General features: G+C 49.2%; 4 protein-coding genes across 4 annotated transcripts; 1 reads left to right on the forward strand and 3 right to left on the reverse strand.

The window, feature by feature from the left end:
* Nucleotides 1–491: 491 nt before the first annotated feature.
* PG985_011470 (uncharacterized protein) lies at nucleotides 492–1,565 on the reverse strand (the record flags this gene model as incomplete). Its single annotated transcript, XM_066831237.1, has 1 exon — nucleotides 492–1,565. The coding sequence occupies one exon, from the start codon at nucleotides 1,563–1,565 to the stop codon at nucleotides 492–494; it is 1,074 nt and encodes a 357-aa protein (XP_066681919.1).
* Nucleotides 1,566–2,604: 1,039 nt separating this feature from the next.
* Nucleotides 2,605–2,901, reverse strand: PG985_011471 (uncharacterized protein; the record flags this gene model as incomplete). The annotated part of the gene is made up of 1 exon (XM_066831238.1): nucleotides 2,605–2,901. One exon carries the CDS (start codon nucleotides 2,899–2,901, stop codon nucleotides 2,605–2,607), a length of 297 nt encoding a protein of 98 aa, XP_066681920.1.
* Nucleotides 2,902–7,059: 4,158 nt separating this feature from the next.
* PG985_011472 (uncharacterized protein) lies at nucleotides 7,060–7,841 on the reverse strand (the record flags this gene model as incomplete). The annotated part of the gene is made up of 3 exons (XM_066831239.1): nucleotides 7,060–7,207; nucleotides 7,254–7,565; nucleotides 7,630–7,841. Coding segments are annotated over 3 exons (672 nt in total), but the record flags the coding sequence as incomplete, so codon positions are not given.
* A 2,341-nt stretch (nucleotides 7,842–10,182) lies between these two features.
* PG985_011473 (uncharacterized protein) lies at nucleotides 10,183–11,439 on the forward strand (the record flags this gene model as incomplete). The annotated part of the gene is made up of 1 exon (XM_066831240.1): nucleotides 10,183–11,439. One exon carries the CDS (start codon nucleotides 10,183–10,185, stop codon nucleotides 11,437–11,439), a length of 1,257 nt encoding a protein of 418 aa, XP_066681922.1.
* Between the last annotated feature and the right edge of the window lie 3,121 nt (nucleotides 11,440–14,560).

Consider the following 14,560-nt stretch of genomic DNA (forward strand, 5'->3'; position numbering starts at 1 on the left):
GTGTGAAATATGTGGACAGACGCACCGACACACGTAATGGAGCAGTTTTGAAAGAGGTCCCCTAAGGTGTCATAGCAAATCGGGCAGTCTTCCTCGGCATCAACTCGAAGTACTGGGCTTCGCGCCCTTCGCGTCCATTGAGTTTTCAGCGTACGATCCTCAGTCCATGGAAGTCCAAGTTGTTTAAAAGTGCGTACAGGTATCCGAACCTTGCTATATCGTTCATTAAAGCGTGTAGTGAAGAATGTCGACACGGATTGTTCCCTATGGCTGCCATTATTTCCGCAGATTATATAGTTAGTTCCATAGTTGGCTGCTAACCGCGTGCAGTAATCGCAATATACACAGCCGCATTGGATAACCATAGTAGCCATAGACTGTTGGTTTATCGATTCGCCCCTTGAAGAACTCGTTTCTACACAGACGCGACATCTTCCTGTGATATCCCGGCCATCGGGTTCATTATATATGGCCAGAAACTAAATATAGCGTCAGTCTGGGCGTCTTCCATAGAGTTTCCAATGGGGTCTTACGTCTTCCAGCGGATCAGCAGTGCCTGGAGGTCTATTTCGTGACTCCGTAGGATTATCTGATCTAGGTATGCTGGTTGCAGCTGGTGGTGACTGGGTCAATGGTGCTGGCCTGAAAGGACTTGCTGGTCTTGGGCTTTGAGGCCTTTCGATTGTTGGCTGAGGCTGACTTTGTGGGGCTTGCAAAGGCCACTGCTGTTCCTCTTGGGTCTCAGTCCGCGGAGTCACTAGCACTCTGTCCTGTCGTGGCGCCGGTTGGGTTGAGGGGGCAAGTACCACGCCGGAAGCTAGATGCGTCTGGTTCCTGAGCCGTGCACCATCGACCTGGAAGCTCGTTGTGGCCGAGGGTGGATACGGCTCGATGGGAAGGTGTTGGCCAGTAATCCCGTAATGCGCATCAATACGGCCTTGCCCTTGATTGCCAAGGACGCTATTCCACACTCCACAACTAATAAACGGAGGTTCGGGGCCATCAAGCTTCATCCAAGTATAAGTGTTCCTTTGTGGATAACCGGTACGGCCATTATTGAGTAATGGATCAAGATCGACATATGGGCATATCCAGTGGATCCCAGGTACGTCATGGTCACGGATATAGCCCCTTAGTTGTTGTGCAGTCAACATGCGTAGATCGGTGAATCGGGATGACCGGATTCCCAGCTGTTCTTTCTTGCACGTATAACCGCGGCGAGGCCGGCCTCGACTGAAGGGTGGAAGAGTAAGAAGTATAAAGCTCTTCCAGGGTGGTGAGCCTTCTATACGGGCCGTCTCGATTGTATCAGTTTGCGGACACCGGAAATTCTCGTAAAACTGCCGGCCGTGTACACTAAGGATGTTCGCAGGTTGGGTGCCATGGGTACCCGCGCCGTTATTTATAGCGAATATATCAACCTCGTTTTCGAGGTCCACATAGGAAGTAGCCGGAAAAGAATCGGTATGCCTAGCCTCCGTTTCGGCATGTCCAAGTGGTTCCGACTCAAAAGGGGTTTCTGCCGCAGTAGTATATGATCTTAGAGAGGAGTCCTCATCTGACATTTCGATCGCGATTAGAATCTTGCTACGAATGGCTCTGGTTTACCCCCCGAAAAGATTCCTCGTGCCCGACGGGCTGCTGGGTTAACAATGTCCAATCAAGTTTAGAAATAAGAAACTGGAAGCGCCTTTCTAGAACAATACGCATCAAGCAATTCGAAAAGGTATTATGTATTTGCTCTTTGGACTAGTACATTGGTGGAACAATATGAGGGAATCTAATATTAGCCCGGTGTCTTAGATACAGTAGAAGGAAGCATACTCCTTTGTATATACGTCATCGGATTAATATTGATCCTAGCCAGCGGGGAATCCGTCTTCCGATTCCATTACCTGAGTGGCTGATCGCTTAGGGCTGCTAACAGGGTGTTCGTGGGAATGATTAGATAGGAAAGATTATCCAGCAACGTATTGCTCTCGACCAAACCCCAACTAAACATACATCGTCTTTGGTCGTCTGCCAACGGCGAGAATTGATTTACCTTCCCGTCGTAAACACCTGCAGGATGAGTTCGCGGCACATTGGGTAGCTTGTATTGTTAATTTTCCCATGCATGGTCATGGCTCTCGCTAAACACGACCTATGAAGACGTGAATAGAAGAATTATGGTAGCATGTTAGAATGCAATTGTGAAACAGCCCTCGAACTTTTTCTAACAGATCGCGCAAAATTAATTCGTTGCAATGATCCTTAGCTAATCACCAGGTCCATCACAGCGGAGCGGTTTCTGATTAATCCAGCCATGGTAGGCCCCTTTGTTCTTTGTCAGTGGAACCATGTAGGCGCTTTGCAAGTGGAAGAGATGGCGTCTCTGCATTGTTTGCCACGAGGCAGCCCCTACAATCTTTGGCAGATCCATGTTCACGGAAACTATTGATATTCCCTCATTCTAATGCCACTAAGCCCTGGAGGCTCCGAGCTTACCTGGACGTAAGTACTATCATGTAAGATCATAACCAAACTTTCACCGACTATATCAGGGGTTTCGATTGACCAATCTGTTTATTATAGATTCTTAAAGGGACTACTGTTTCTATATCACTATTCTGAATCATCTACATTGTGGCAGAAATACCGCTCGAAACCTTGAAGGTGTTCCTCCACAAACGCCAAAACATCGGCGTCGTTGGACGTGGCGGTAACAGTGACCCATACGAAGTCCCCAGTATAGGCTGTGCACGACTCCATCTCCAGCTCTTCGATTGTTTCCTTGGCAGAAGCTTCATCAACAGGTGGGAAGTATCTTTTGTTCTCCCATGCCACGCTCTCCAGCTCCTCCCGGGACGGAGCAACACGCTCCGACGATGCCATGACTGGATCAGAAGCGCTCCCGGGCATGATGAATGGGTCAGAAGTGACGACCGTTGCCGTTACTCTCTCGTCCTCTAAAAGTAATCGACAGAACTCTTTCGTTCTGGGCTTGGAAGGCAGGAGGAATGTTAGGGACGAGTTCTGCTTGAACTCTCTCAGGCCAGAAACTTCTTGCCAACCTGCCCTTTCGGTAATGTGATAGTTCTTTTTGTATTGAATCGTCAAAATACCGGCTTGATTGAGCCGTAGTAGAAGTGGCGCAGAACCAAGGTCCCCCTGATCGTCGAATAATCGCCAGCGCCACGGTAACAACACGTCGTCCTTTACAAAGCCTTCCACGTATTCTCGCATAAGTCGGATGAGGGTCTCCCAGTCATCAGCAGATCTCCATTTCGCTGATACTGGAGTGTGGCATAGAAACCAGTCTTCTTTCACCATGGATCGTATTCCAATGCTTTGGAGAGGGGCTTCAGTAATTCTACAGTCTTTGAGTGCGAGACTATCTCTGTGCCTGTTGTCAACCAAACTGTAAAGCAGACATGTGGAATAGTAGCCTTCGTGTTGTTCGAAAAGATCCGATAGGGGTTGTGAAAGCGCAACGTTTGTTTCGTTTTCCCAGTCCCATAGGTTCAAAATGATCTTGCTGTCCGTAAGATGTGCCTCGCACAATTGCTCATTATAGGTATGTTCCTGAAGACATGACTTTAAGTCAGCGGTACCTTTCGCTATGTCGTGGAGTTCACCTGTGCCGTCACTCGAAATAAAGACCAGGTTGATCCAATCGCTTGTGTTTCCATCGTAGAACTTTTGCATATCTTGGGGATGACCAATGACAAAGGGGTTGAAGCCGATTGCGGAAGCTGCGTCAAGGAAATCGCCACTCCTGAACAGTCTCGCATAGGCAAGTGCATGTTTAATCTCTGTGGTTGAGTCCCCTCGCCGATGAGCTTCCGCTCTGTGGATAGGGTTGCTCAAATCCATGTTTGCGTGGTGCTTGAGAATGAAGCTTGACTGGGCATGTCCTTAGGTATATATGAGTTCATAGGCATCCCACTTTTCCAGAAACCAGAAACCTAAATTTAGAATCTTAGTCCACATTTCTGGGAAGAACGTCTCAAGATGTTTGCCGCGCGCTTAATTATCTTATGTTCTGTAGGTTGATATAAAGCGAGACACTCAGAAGTCGAAATCCAGAACAATATTCAGAAGGACCAAATCCAACTTCCTCGAAGCTGTACAATACCTACCTCAAGGTATTTTCTAACAGCATGAAGGCATCATACGCCCTATTGAAGTCGTGGAAAGGGAGAAAGAGAAATGGGATGAAGAAGATGCACGAGCTCTATGAACTTTTCGGAGCTAAAGTCTATGTTTATGTGGAGAAAGATGGCATACCATATTCATATCAGTCCCATGGCGACTTTCCTAGCTGTCCAGCTGGCCCGGTGTTGGCATCTAACAAAATGACCCCTGATGACTTCATCACTGTCGCTGAGAGACGACGACGCGATCAACCCCTTTCGCCCTCACCAATCAGCAGTCATAACTTCCAGAAAGAGCCGGTCAACATGAATGGCAACCAAAGACCGCAAACTCGAACATACTTCAATATTCCAAAGAATTGAACATTATACATTTTAATTCATGTTCTGTAAAGCCTCCTGCAGTGAAGATATCGTAGCAATGACAGATCGAATCCCAGATGTTTGTGATGTGCCCGTGGCTCCCTCGCGAGAACATTGTAAGTTGTCTAAGCGGCAGGGCGAGTTACTTATGTTTACCTGCCCCTCCTGTCTCATTGAATCGACCATTATCATGATCATAGACGAAGGAGACGATGTAGTAACTGTTAGCAAAGTTAGGAAGTCTTTCCCTTCTTTGACCTCTCTCCAACTTTGATCGGAGCATAGATCTGCCACTACCAATGGATTGTCTCCACGATAGTGGATTCGAGTTTTCTTCCTCCTGAGCGCCATGAGAAGGGAAGTCAAATACGGCCCAGGCTCGATGTGGCACCCTATTTGCAGCCCTATCTCGACGGGAGTTTCACTATAGAAATGGAAGGGCTCAACAATGTTGATGTAAAATAGAGACCCAATGAGGCTATCAACTTGCTCATCAAGGCGGGAGGAGATAGCTGGGGAGTACTGAAGTGAAACATCAATTGACGCTCCGGGCCAAAGGCGTGACACTAGAGAATTTACTTGGAAACCAGTATCCGAGGGACGCGGACGGAAGCTTTTGCGGAACCATTCTTCCGTTCTGGACGAAGTTGACTTTTCCACCATGGTGATGGGGCGTCCTCTGCAGTATAAACACAGTTTTGGACCTTGAGTACGGATATCCTTGAATGGAAAGTTTAATCCTGGGCCAAATTGAATTCCGTTCCTGTGTATTTTGACCCATTTCAGTCCTCGGAGATGGTGTATACAGTCCTCAACGCTAGCTCCTTGACAGAAGAGCATAACGGCGAAAAATATTCCGATGTTGCTTCCGATGACAAGATCGAAATAGTTCCCCATTGGCGCTGTCAGTATGCTGCGGATGCTTTTCAAGTATATTGACATCGACTGGGCGTTCTGAATGTCGCCTTCCAGGACCAGAACCCTGACTCCCGCATTATGTGGTCGAAGGCGACAGGTCACGTCGTTTGGCTCCCCACAAAATAAGCATGTGGCTAGAAGAACAGTCCGAGCATTGGTAATAACCGAAGCGTATTTTGCCATGCATGAATCGCAAAGTTCGTGCCCACACGATAAAGTATTTGAGGTCATGCAAGCAAGACATGCATAGCAGATTTTGGAGTCTCCAATTCTTTGCAATGATGGAGGGATGGACCTGATGAGCTCCATGTGTTTCCTAGTATAGCCTTGACTGGCAACGATTTGGCTGGCCAGCCTAACAAAGTGATCTTGCAGCATGGCGGTGAGTCCAGTAGCCCTCGACTGATCCTCGATGCTCGCAATCAACGAGCGATAGGTTTCTGTGAATATAGGTTCAGGTGGCAACCCTATCTGAAACTTAGTTATACCAGGTCTACTTAGTTAACAGCGAATACCTACAAATGTTGCTCCGAATTGCGTCGGACACAAGCACGGATGCGATGAAGCGGTATGCCGATCCAGCTGAGGCAGGATCTCGGGAGCTTCTCTTAACTAATTCGGCGATGTGTGTTGAAAGAAGTTCGGGCACAGGCTGTGTAGCTCGTGATGCGCGAACCAAACTCAAAGTATCCGTGGAGGCTTCTGCAAAATGAACACAAGTTACCCGTAGCAGAGTCCCGACTTGCGACCGCGTAAAAGCCCTATGGAAACCGGCATTTACATGAACTCCTGTTGAGAAGTCAACCGCTGTCTGCCCTTTGGTTGGTTTTTCCTGTACCATTAGCCCAGAAAAGCAATCGCGCCATGCATTTTCTGCTGTTTTGAAACTGTGTTCTCGCAGTACGTTGCACCTTGCTAGAACCTCAGTCGTAAATGTCCACTCCAAGTCTTTGGGAGACATTCTCATGCTTCTCTCCCTCTCCGTCAATATGAGAATGACCGGTTTTTGGCGCAATACTGGAGGAGCGGGATAGACCCAACTTGCTAATTCAGCCAAAATCTCAGCAATGCCGCCGTGCTCTGCTTCCACGAAGATGCAAGCATTAGACAGTGATAAAAGAGCTCGCGAGTAGAATCGGCGTGCAATTTCGGGACCAGTCAAAGACTGTGCACGTTGAACGGGATGTCGAATGATGTTGGGAGGGATCCAGCCAGCTTTGATCACTGGCATGGAGGCCTGCAGGTGCAGGCTACAGTCTAGGATGACGGAGGAGTCAGAGTGAAACATGTGTACGTAGCCTGGTAGTTCGCACGTCTGAGGCCCTCTGATGATAGTTATCACGTCGACCTCTTTGTCAGGTCCTTGATCCAACCGTTGAAATGGGCCAGACATCTCTTCCAGGAAGGGGCCATCAAGTCCAGGAGCCCCGCGGCGGAGATTCAACCACAATGAAGAAGGCATAAAGGGCATACATGAACAGTGTTGCTCTTTTGCCGCCAATCTGAATTTTGTTTGTTTATATAGTACGGCCCCTTTTGAGAATTCGGAAACTAGAACAAGATATCGTGCCCAGATCAAAACCCCACCACAACATGCTTATCACCGCTGCCCTATTCTTAGAACCTCTATCCAAAGCTTACATGATACTGAAAGAAGCATAGTTAAAAACGTGAATACACTCGTCAAAGCCAAAGCTGCCTTCGCTGTGGTGGACCAGGTGCCCCCCTGGGCCGTGTAAACGTTGATGAGAACTGTGATCAACCCGTTCGCAGAATTGAACATGGAGGGCCTACTCCTTAGGTCAGTCATGGAATCGAGTTCGGGATTACTCGTACATGAAAATGTGGCTCAACAGCCATATATAGTCGTGTTTCCACTTATACCAGAGCCATATAAGTCCAATAACGCCTGTCGTCGTGCACACAGCAACGAAAGGAAGAAGTGAGTGGCTCAGTAGGACATGATATTGCGAGTAGACATTAATCTGCTGGAGAGCTGTGAATGTAGCAGGAAAGATGGAGAACCCAGAGAGTAAAAGCCAGGCACAAGTTGCAGCAGCTATATCAAAAATTAAAGGCACCGCATTGGATTCAAGAACCATTTCCTCATAAGGGATTTCCATGATGATGACGGCGCAGACCACGAGACTTTGGAAAATCAAAGAGACGCACCGGGCTTATATTTGTACATGTCTATGGAGCTATTTCTTACTTCCGGTTTCCGAGCTTCATCTTTCGGATCCTTGAAGCCAGCTCATCCTCTGCGTGAAACACCTCTCGCTCTATGATCGGATTTCTCATCACATGTTTCTCTACATTCCTGGTCTCGTATCGTGTAGCTCGACTCGTGATGGCGTAGCGTTCACGCTCGACTGTTCGTCTGAAGTCGTGACGAGTATAAGCCGTGTAGTTAGGGTCACCGGTATGCCTGAACTCATGGCAGGCATACGACCGTGTAACAACACAGTGGTTGCCTCGATGATGCCGTTCTCGTATTGTGGTATAATTCAGTTGGCGGGGTGGTTGATGTGCAACTTGCAGCGGTTCAGGCAATTGCGGATAAGGAGTTGGTGGACGATAACCGTCCCGAATACCACAATTGACAACAATCGGCCGTGGTCTCCGACTTTTAGCATAGGTGGGGAGCTTAAAATGTACAGAGGCCATTATGGCACACGTCTATCGATGTAGAGCATCCAGTACGGTGCATATCGTTCTGATGAAGAAACGGAAACCAGAGGCTTCCTCCATTTGGCTTAAATACGACGACTCGGGCAGGTGGTGGGAAAACTCGTAACTAGATTTGGTCGCGCGAAAACTGCTAGACAGCCAATGCAGCTTGTGTGCGGGCTACTGTGGCCCCTGGTCGTAGATGCGCTAGTAGATAGCGACATGGGCTACTGGTAAAGGACTGTCAGTGCCAAGTAGCAGTCAGTACCATACTCGTCAGCTGGTATTTACCAACAAACTACCTGTTCTTTTCATCGCTGCCTGTACCAGCCTCTACATCTTAGGCCGAATGCCCTGAACTCGCGCTCCTTCTCCAGCGTCTCGGAGGCTTCGGCCAGTTCACCATTTACGCCACACCGTCGATATACATCACTCTAGCTTGATTCTCAAGTCTGCATAAATTCCCTCGCCAGCGATCTACATTCCTGGATGTTATCTACGGGCTTCCAATCTCCGCGAGAAGCCTCAGACGTCTTCGTTGAATCATAAGCTCAACGCGACGCCCTCGTAGTCTCACAAATTGACCTTTTTTCTGGCAGCGGCAGTGCGAGCTTCCGTGTGTCTTCAACACATTGAAGCGCATCAGGGAGTGTGGCTACGTTCGTCAACCCAGAGACGTCAAAGCAGTGCGTTTCCATCAAGTACTGTTTATGATTGTCTTACAATCTCGTCCGGCCATGAACACTATGGGCGCACCAATTGAGAGCATGTAGCGAGTATTCTCGGGCCCGAATCGTGGCGACGGTAAGACCTGTTTGCAGTAGTGGTGTGAGAACCATCAGGACGGTACCCAATCAAGACATTGAAGCCAGGAAATCATACAGCAGGAGGCGCACGCATTAGTAGCGTCGAGCGTTACCCCCAGTGATGGGCACAGTACCTAAGTGCATCACTGAAAGCCGACCCCACCCAGAAGCGCCAACTCTGGTCCGCTAAAAGTTACCCATTTGATGGTGAACTGGTACATGTAATAGGGCCCTACCACCCCTACGTGAAGCTTAACCCCTTCAATTGAACTAGTAGCTCGACGCGACAACGTCCGCCCAAGTGTCATCGGGGATGTCATCGGGGATGATTGCACAGGTCCGAAGTGAAAAGCAAGTAAATACGTGCATTGATGAATGGTAATGTTGCGTCGAGACGGTATCAAAAGTAGATACGTCAATTTTACCATGAAGGCGAGGTTCTATTGCATCTGCAGCGAACCGAGAGTGAACCAAGATGCAAGGGTGCATCGCTAGATCCAGCATGAGCAAGATCTTACCAAGATGCTCGATCTCCACTCAGAGCGTCCGAATCGGCTCTTGTAGAGAAACATCGCTTTTTGTTTCTACCTACACTCCTGCAACGCAGTACTGCCACGGCCTCACATTGGCCAGGCAGATGGTCTTCATTGTTGGTTAGCAAACCTCTGCTTGAATCGGTTTAACGCATCGTCAAGTGATTAATGTTAGGAATGCCGCAGGTGGATTGCAGTGACGGCCCAGGTACCCAATCAAATTACCATGGGCAGTGGGAGGCATGGCGACATCCGGCCTCAAAATACGCCGAGATTGCACAACTGTCAATCGGTTCTCCAGTCTGCGGAACGCCTCGTTATATAGAGGTTTTGTAGAAAAAGCATCTTTAAGCCGACTTATCAGGCTATTAGCTGCAGCACCAACTCAGCAGGGGCTTATCATATCGTAAAGCCTTGAGATGGTGGAAGCCCAAGACTGCCTCACGGCACATATGCAGATGGGAGAGATGTTCAATCCCTCGTCAGAACGTGCGTGTGTACACTTGTACAGCTCTTCGACCCCCTCCCTTCTCAGTCTGTTTGCCTCTCAACCTCGTAAACCAACAGCAATCAAGGGATCATGGCTGCGATACAGTAAGTGGCTTGGCCAGATTCTTGTGACGACCCAGCAGGACGGTACCCAATCAGTCGCAATGGGCAGTGGAAGGCATGGCAGCTTCCAATCTAGAAATACGTGGGAATTCCACAACAGCCAACTTGCATATGGTTCCGTCAATCTTTTCGTGGCCTGACAAAATGGAGAGCCGCATCAGAACAGATCAGCGCTCTCAAGCAACTCGTCTGTCTCTAGAGCAGGAGCTGGTTGCAATGAAAGCATCTTTGATCCGATTCATCGAACTTTTAGCAGCGGCCACACCAACTCAGCAGGAGATTGCGATGCTGCAAAGTCTTCAGATGATGATGGACGTCCAACATTGCCTCTTGTCACACACACAGACGGGGAACAACAACATAGAGCCAATTGGGAACTTGTTTTCGACTGTAATAACGCAACTGCAAGGGCAACAATTCGCCGAATCATCCGAGGACGAAGAGATGGAAGACGACAGTCCACCTGACTCTCCAGAAAGCAGCACTGGCGGGTGGATGCCAAAGGCGACGCTGCGTCCCGCAGGACTCACGCGAGCGGATGAAGGAAATTTCGAGGTAGATAGCGAAGGCGAAACAGGCAACGAGTCTGATGGACACAGCGAACCTGATGCAGGCTACGATCCTGGCGAGCACAGCGAGCCCGATGCAGATGGCGAGCCCGATGAATCCAACGAACCTGATGCAGGCGAGATGAACACTGAGAACTTTAACGCAGAAAACGACAACTTGTTTGTTAGTGGAGATTCGGAGCCTGACCATGGACCTGGTCTTGGTAGCCTGAGCCTTCAGCTTGACACGAACGGAAGCGCTAATTCTGATCTCAACGAGACGATGCGGCAGCTAGCCGACTCACTTCAACGGGAGCGCTTGGATGACCTGGCACGGGCTCTGCAGTCTGCGCAACATACGGGCGCAGCTTCTGAACCTGCACTCCAGCCCGCATTCCGGCCTCAAAGTATCCCTGAGCTGCTCCTGGCGATCAAGTCATTGGAGGTGGAATCATTGAAACAGGGCGTACTGCGCAGATATTTCCTCAAACAGCTTGTTTCCCTGAGAAACAACATCAAAACTCAGATACTACACGAGCATCCGGGTCGCGAAATAAAATCGAACGTGTTGAGTTCGCTATCACTCAAACGCATGATGGCTTTGGCTTACCCAGACATCCATGGCGAGGAAACAGTGAGCAAGTCGACAAAAGAATACCAATCTAAATACGCGACGTTCAAGCAGCAACTTGTCGCGGGCCGGGTATGGTGCAAGCTTGACAGTGTATTTGGGAATTGGACATTTGCTCTCATACCTACGCGTTGTCAGAGCAAGATCGAGAGGCTTAAGGGCGAGAAGTTCGTAGCGTTCCTGGAACTTTTATACCAGAGGTTCGGGAGATACAGGAGTTGAGCCTAGAAGCAGCACGATTGCTGGAGGGCAATCTGGTAACGGGATGAGGGGCGGCATATGCGCCAAGTCGCCAATGCAGGCATATCGTGTATTTTGAATTCCATACAACACGCTCCCTTAGTTCCACTCGTATCATGCACGTCTTTGCTTGAGTAACATGGGCCCCGTCTGAATCAGCAACTAAGTGGACTTGACGATCGTAATGACGAAAACATAGAGGCACTTAGCATATTGATACATGTAATACTCCTTACCGATGTGAGTCAAAGATGAAACTATGTTATGTAAAACCCTGAAGATCTACTGTGCTGACCCATCGTCTTGATAAAATAACCTTATTTGCACGTCGCGCTGGCCCACCGCTGACCTTTGCGCAATTTCAGCATTTTGGTGCGCAACGAGCAGGTTCAATGCGGTCGCCTTTTGAGACAAATCGCATTTAGGCTGCACCATTCGCAGCACCTCGTGGCACAGAAAATATTTATTGGAGCCATGATCGCTCCGCATACGGGGTTTTTTCACCATGGCATACCTATGGCCACGAGTCTGTTGCAGAACGCGTCGTTGGGGACTGACGACCACCTGGGTGTAAGTAGCGGACTTCCGGTAATCTGATAGTAGCTTCCGGTAACCAGGAACATGTCACCCCACCTAGCAGTAGCATTGTTTTCTCCCACCATTTCTGCCAATGGCACCGTAGCATGGCCACTCCTGATGCCTCTACCCTGCACGTTAATTTAAGGCTCGTGAGCTGAGTACGTGGGATGGGCACCCAACCGAGCCTGTCTTCTCGCGCTTCAAGCTTGGTAACGACGTCGAAATGTATTTAATGGGCTATGAACGGTATAAGTTGCATCATGATGTTCGGCCGCCTATTGTCCAACACATTGCCATCGTCCAGAATGGGGTCTACTCCACCATCATGGCAAGTTCAAGGCCGTTACATCCTCGTCCCAGTTGTAGTTACACGCGACATTGTTGTGGTTGTTCGCCCAAGTGATTGTACGCATCGGGATATACAAGTGCCTGCGCAATGTGGGGCCACGGTCAGAGCCATCAGAAAAAAGTCTGAGCACCTGCTCGACCTAGTGGTATGCCATATGCTGCAATGGTTGGCGCTCACTAATACACCATAGCCAAGCTCTCGACTACTGATCATTTACAAAGGGAAACTGCTCTCAGAGTCATCGCCGCTGACATCTCAGGGCTGGGTAAATGGCGACGTTCTGAACGCATTCGTAATCCCGAAATAAATCGGGATCAAAGCTTTGTCCAGTCCGTGATGCAAGCCTCCGTCCTGAAATCTGGGGATAGTAACTGAGGTGGGGATGCGGGGAATTCGTTTGGCATTTCACAGGCCGTGCTTTGCGGAGGCTGGGAATATGGAAGGGATTCTAGCTCCGGGATGGAGGTGCCAGGCTCTACCATGAAAGCTTTAGTGGGGATACAGTGTCTTCGGGATTAGCAAGTCACCTACCTTGCACTCTTGTATGGGCCCCACCAGGCGCAAGGTCCGGCTTCTGTACCCGATGAACCTGGAGATACTTCCTAATTAGAACCCACATGAGGATGCCCAGTACTTTGCCGATGACCAAAGCTCCGACCGCGAGGCCGACGGCTGTAAGCACAGGCAAACCCGTAGTCTTAACTGGGTCCGGACTCATGGATCTGTCAGGATCCGACGTGGGGGAAACACGATGGCTCGAAGAGGTCGTCGTCGAAGAAAGAATGTCCGAGGCTGAGGAAATTTTCAATGTCGTCGTCAATGCAGTCGTTGGACAAGTTTCCTGATCACAGGGGTCGATAGGAGACAACCGGAGAATTTGTTGTTGGAACACACATACCACCGCGTGCCAGCGGGACAACTTGAGTACCGAAGGTTCCAATTGTGCATGATTAAGTGTGGAACATAGGAGAGTAGTAAAACCACGATAGTAGATGCAGCTTAGAAGGAAGAGTGGCGTGCATAGCGACAGGAGCTACAAGGTTTATAGCCAGACGGGCTGGGGTATGTTTCAGGGCCTTGACGACAGCGCAACTGGTGGAAAGCAATGGTCAAAGAATGTGTGGAAGAGTACGACAGAAGATGAATAACGCCGTTATCGATGTTTCGTGGGCAAAGAAGAGAAGCACGCAGAAGGGATGGGGGAGGACTCAGGGATGTTCGTGCTGCCAAAATATCGGAGGCAATCGAGAAAGAGACTTCAAAGTCGAGGGGTGGGAAAGAAATAATCCATGTCTCCACTTTGCGCAAGGGGTGTACCTAATGAAGCACGCAAGCGCTCGCTTGCCGATCACCGCGCTGGTTTCTTGAATCGGTGATCATATGAGGATTGAGCCCAGCAAGGGTCGCTCAAGATGTCCGTCAATAGAAATGGTCTGCGAAAGAAAACGGCTAGCAGAAGTGAACCGAAGGAACGGTAAGGGCGGGGCATGGACACTGGTTGCAAGCAAAATTGGTTGCAGGCAGAACGGTAAATAGCTAGGAAAGTGATGCGGCCGCTGCGACCTGAGGTGAGTGAATCTAGCACTTAGTACAGTACATAGTTTCGCCCCCCGGTGAGCAAACAAAAAAGTTGTCCCAACCAAACCAATCACGACGAGTGAATCAACGCGCACATACGAACCACATGATGTGTCCTTAGAGCGAATCAAAAGCACTGGCACCCTTCAGCCCATCTTGGCCTGGTTTACTCATTCGTCGGACAACCAAACATGCCCAAAGAAAAAGAAGCAAAGAGCACGATTCGTTGAGACATCGATAACGGCGTTATTCATTCTACCTAGGAGCATAGAAATAGCTCTCACTGGGGTAGCTACAAGATTGGCCCAAGAACAAAGCCGCAAGACAAACCATCGTGTCGCTATAGTAGTTTCTCAGGACACATAAAGCCATATATTGAGACAAGCAGATTTGACATAATGGGGGACACTTCCGTTTCAGGAGGAAGTGGGTGACAGAGAAGTCGTAGCCTTGCCGATGGGGTTTAACGGCGTCCGCAAACGGCGTCTGGAAACAGCGACTCTGCCAGAAACCGACTGCTTTAGCTGGCGGGATTGCGGCCAAGCATTGCAGTTCTGGGATTGCCAGTCACAGCAGCGGAGACTGCCTCGCTTCACC

This window comes from Apiospora marii (genome assembly GCF_038362585.1).
Source record: "Apiospora marii strain CBS 49790 chromosome Unknown utg000007l_segment0_segment0, whole genome shotgun sequence".
Classification (NCBI taxonomy): Eukaryota; Fungi; Ascomycota; class Sordariomycetes; order Amphisphaeriales; family Apiosporaceae; genus Apiospora; species Apiospora marii.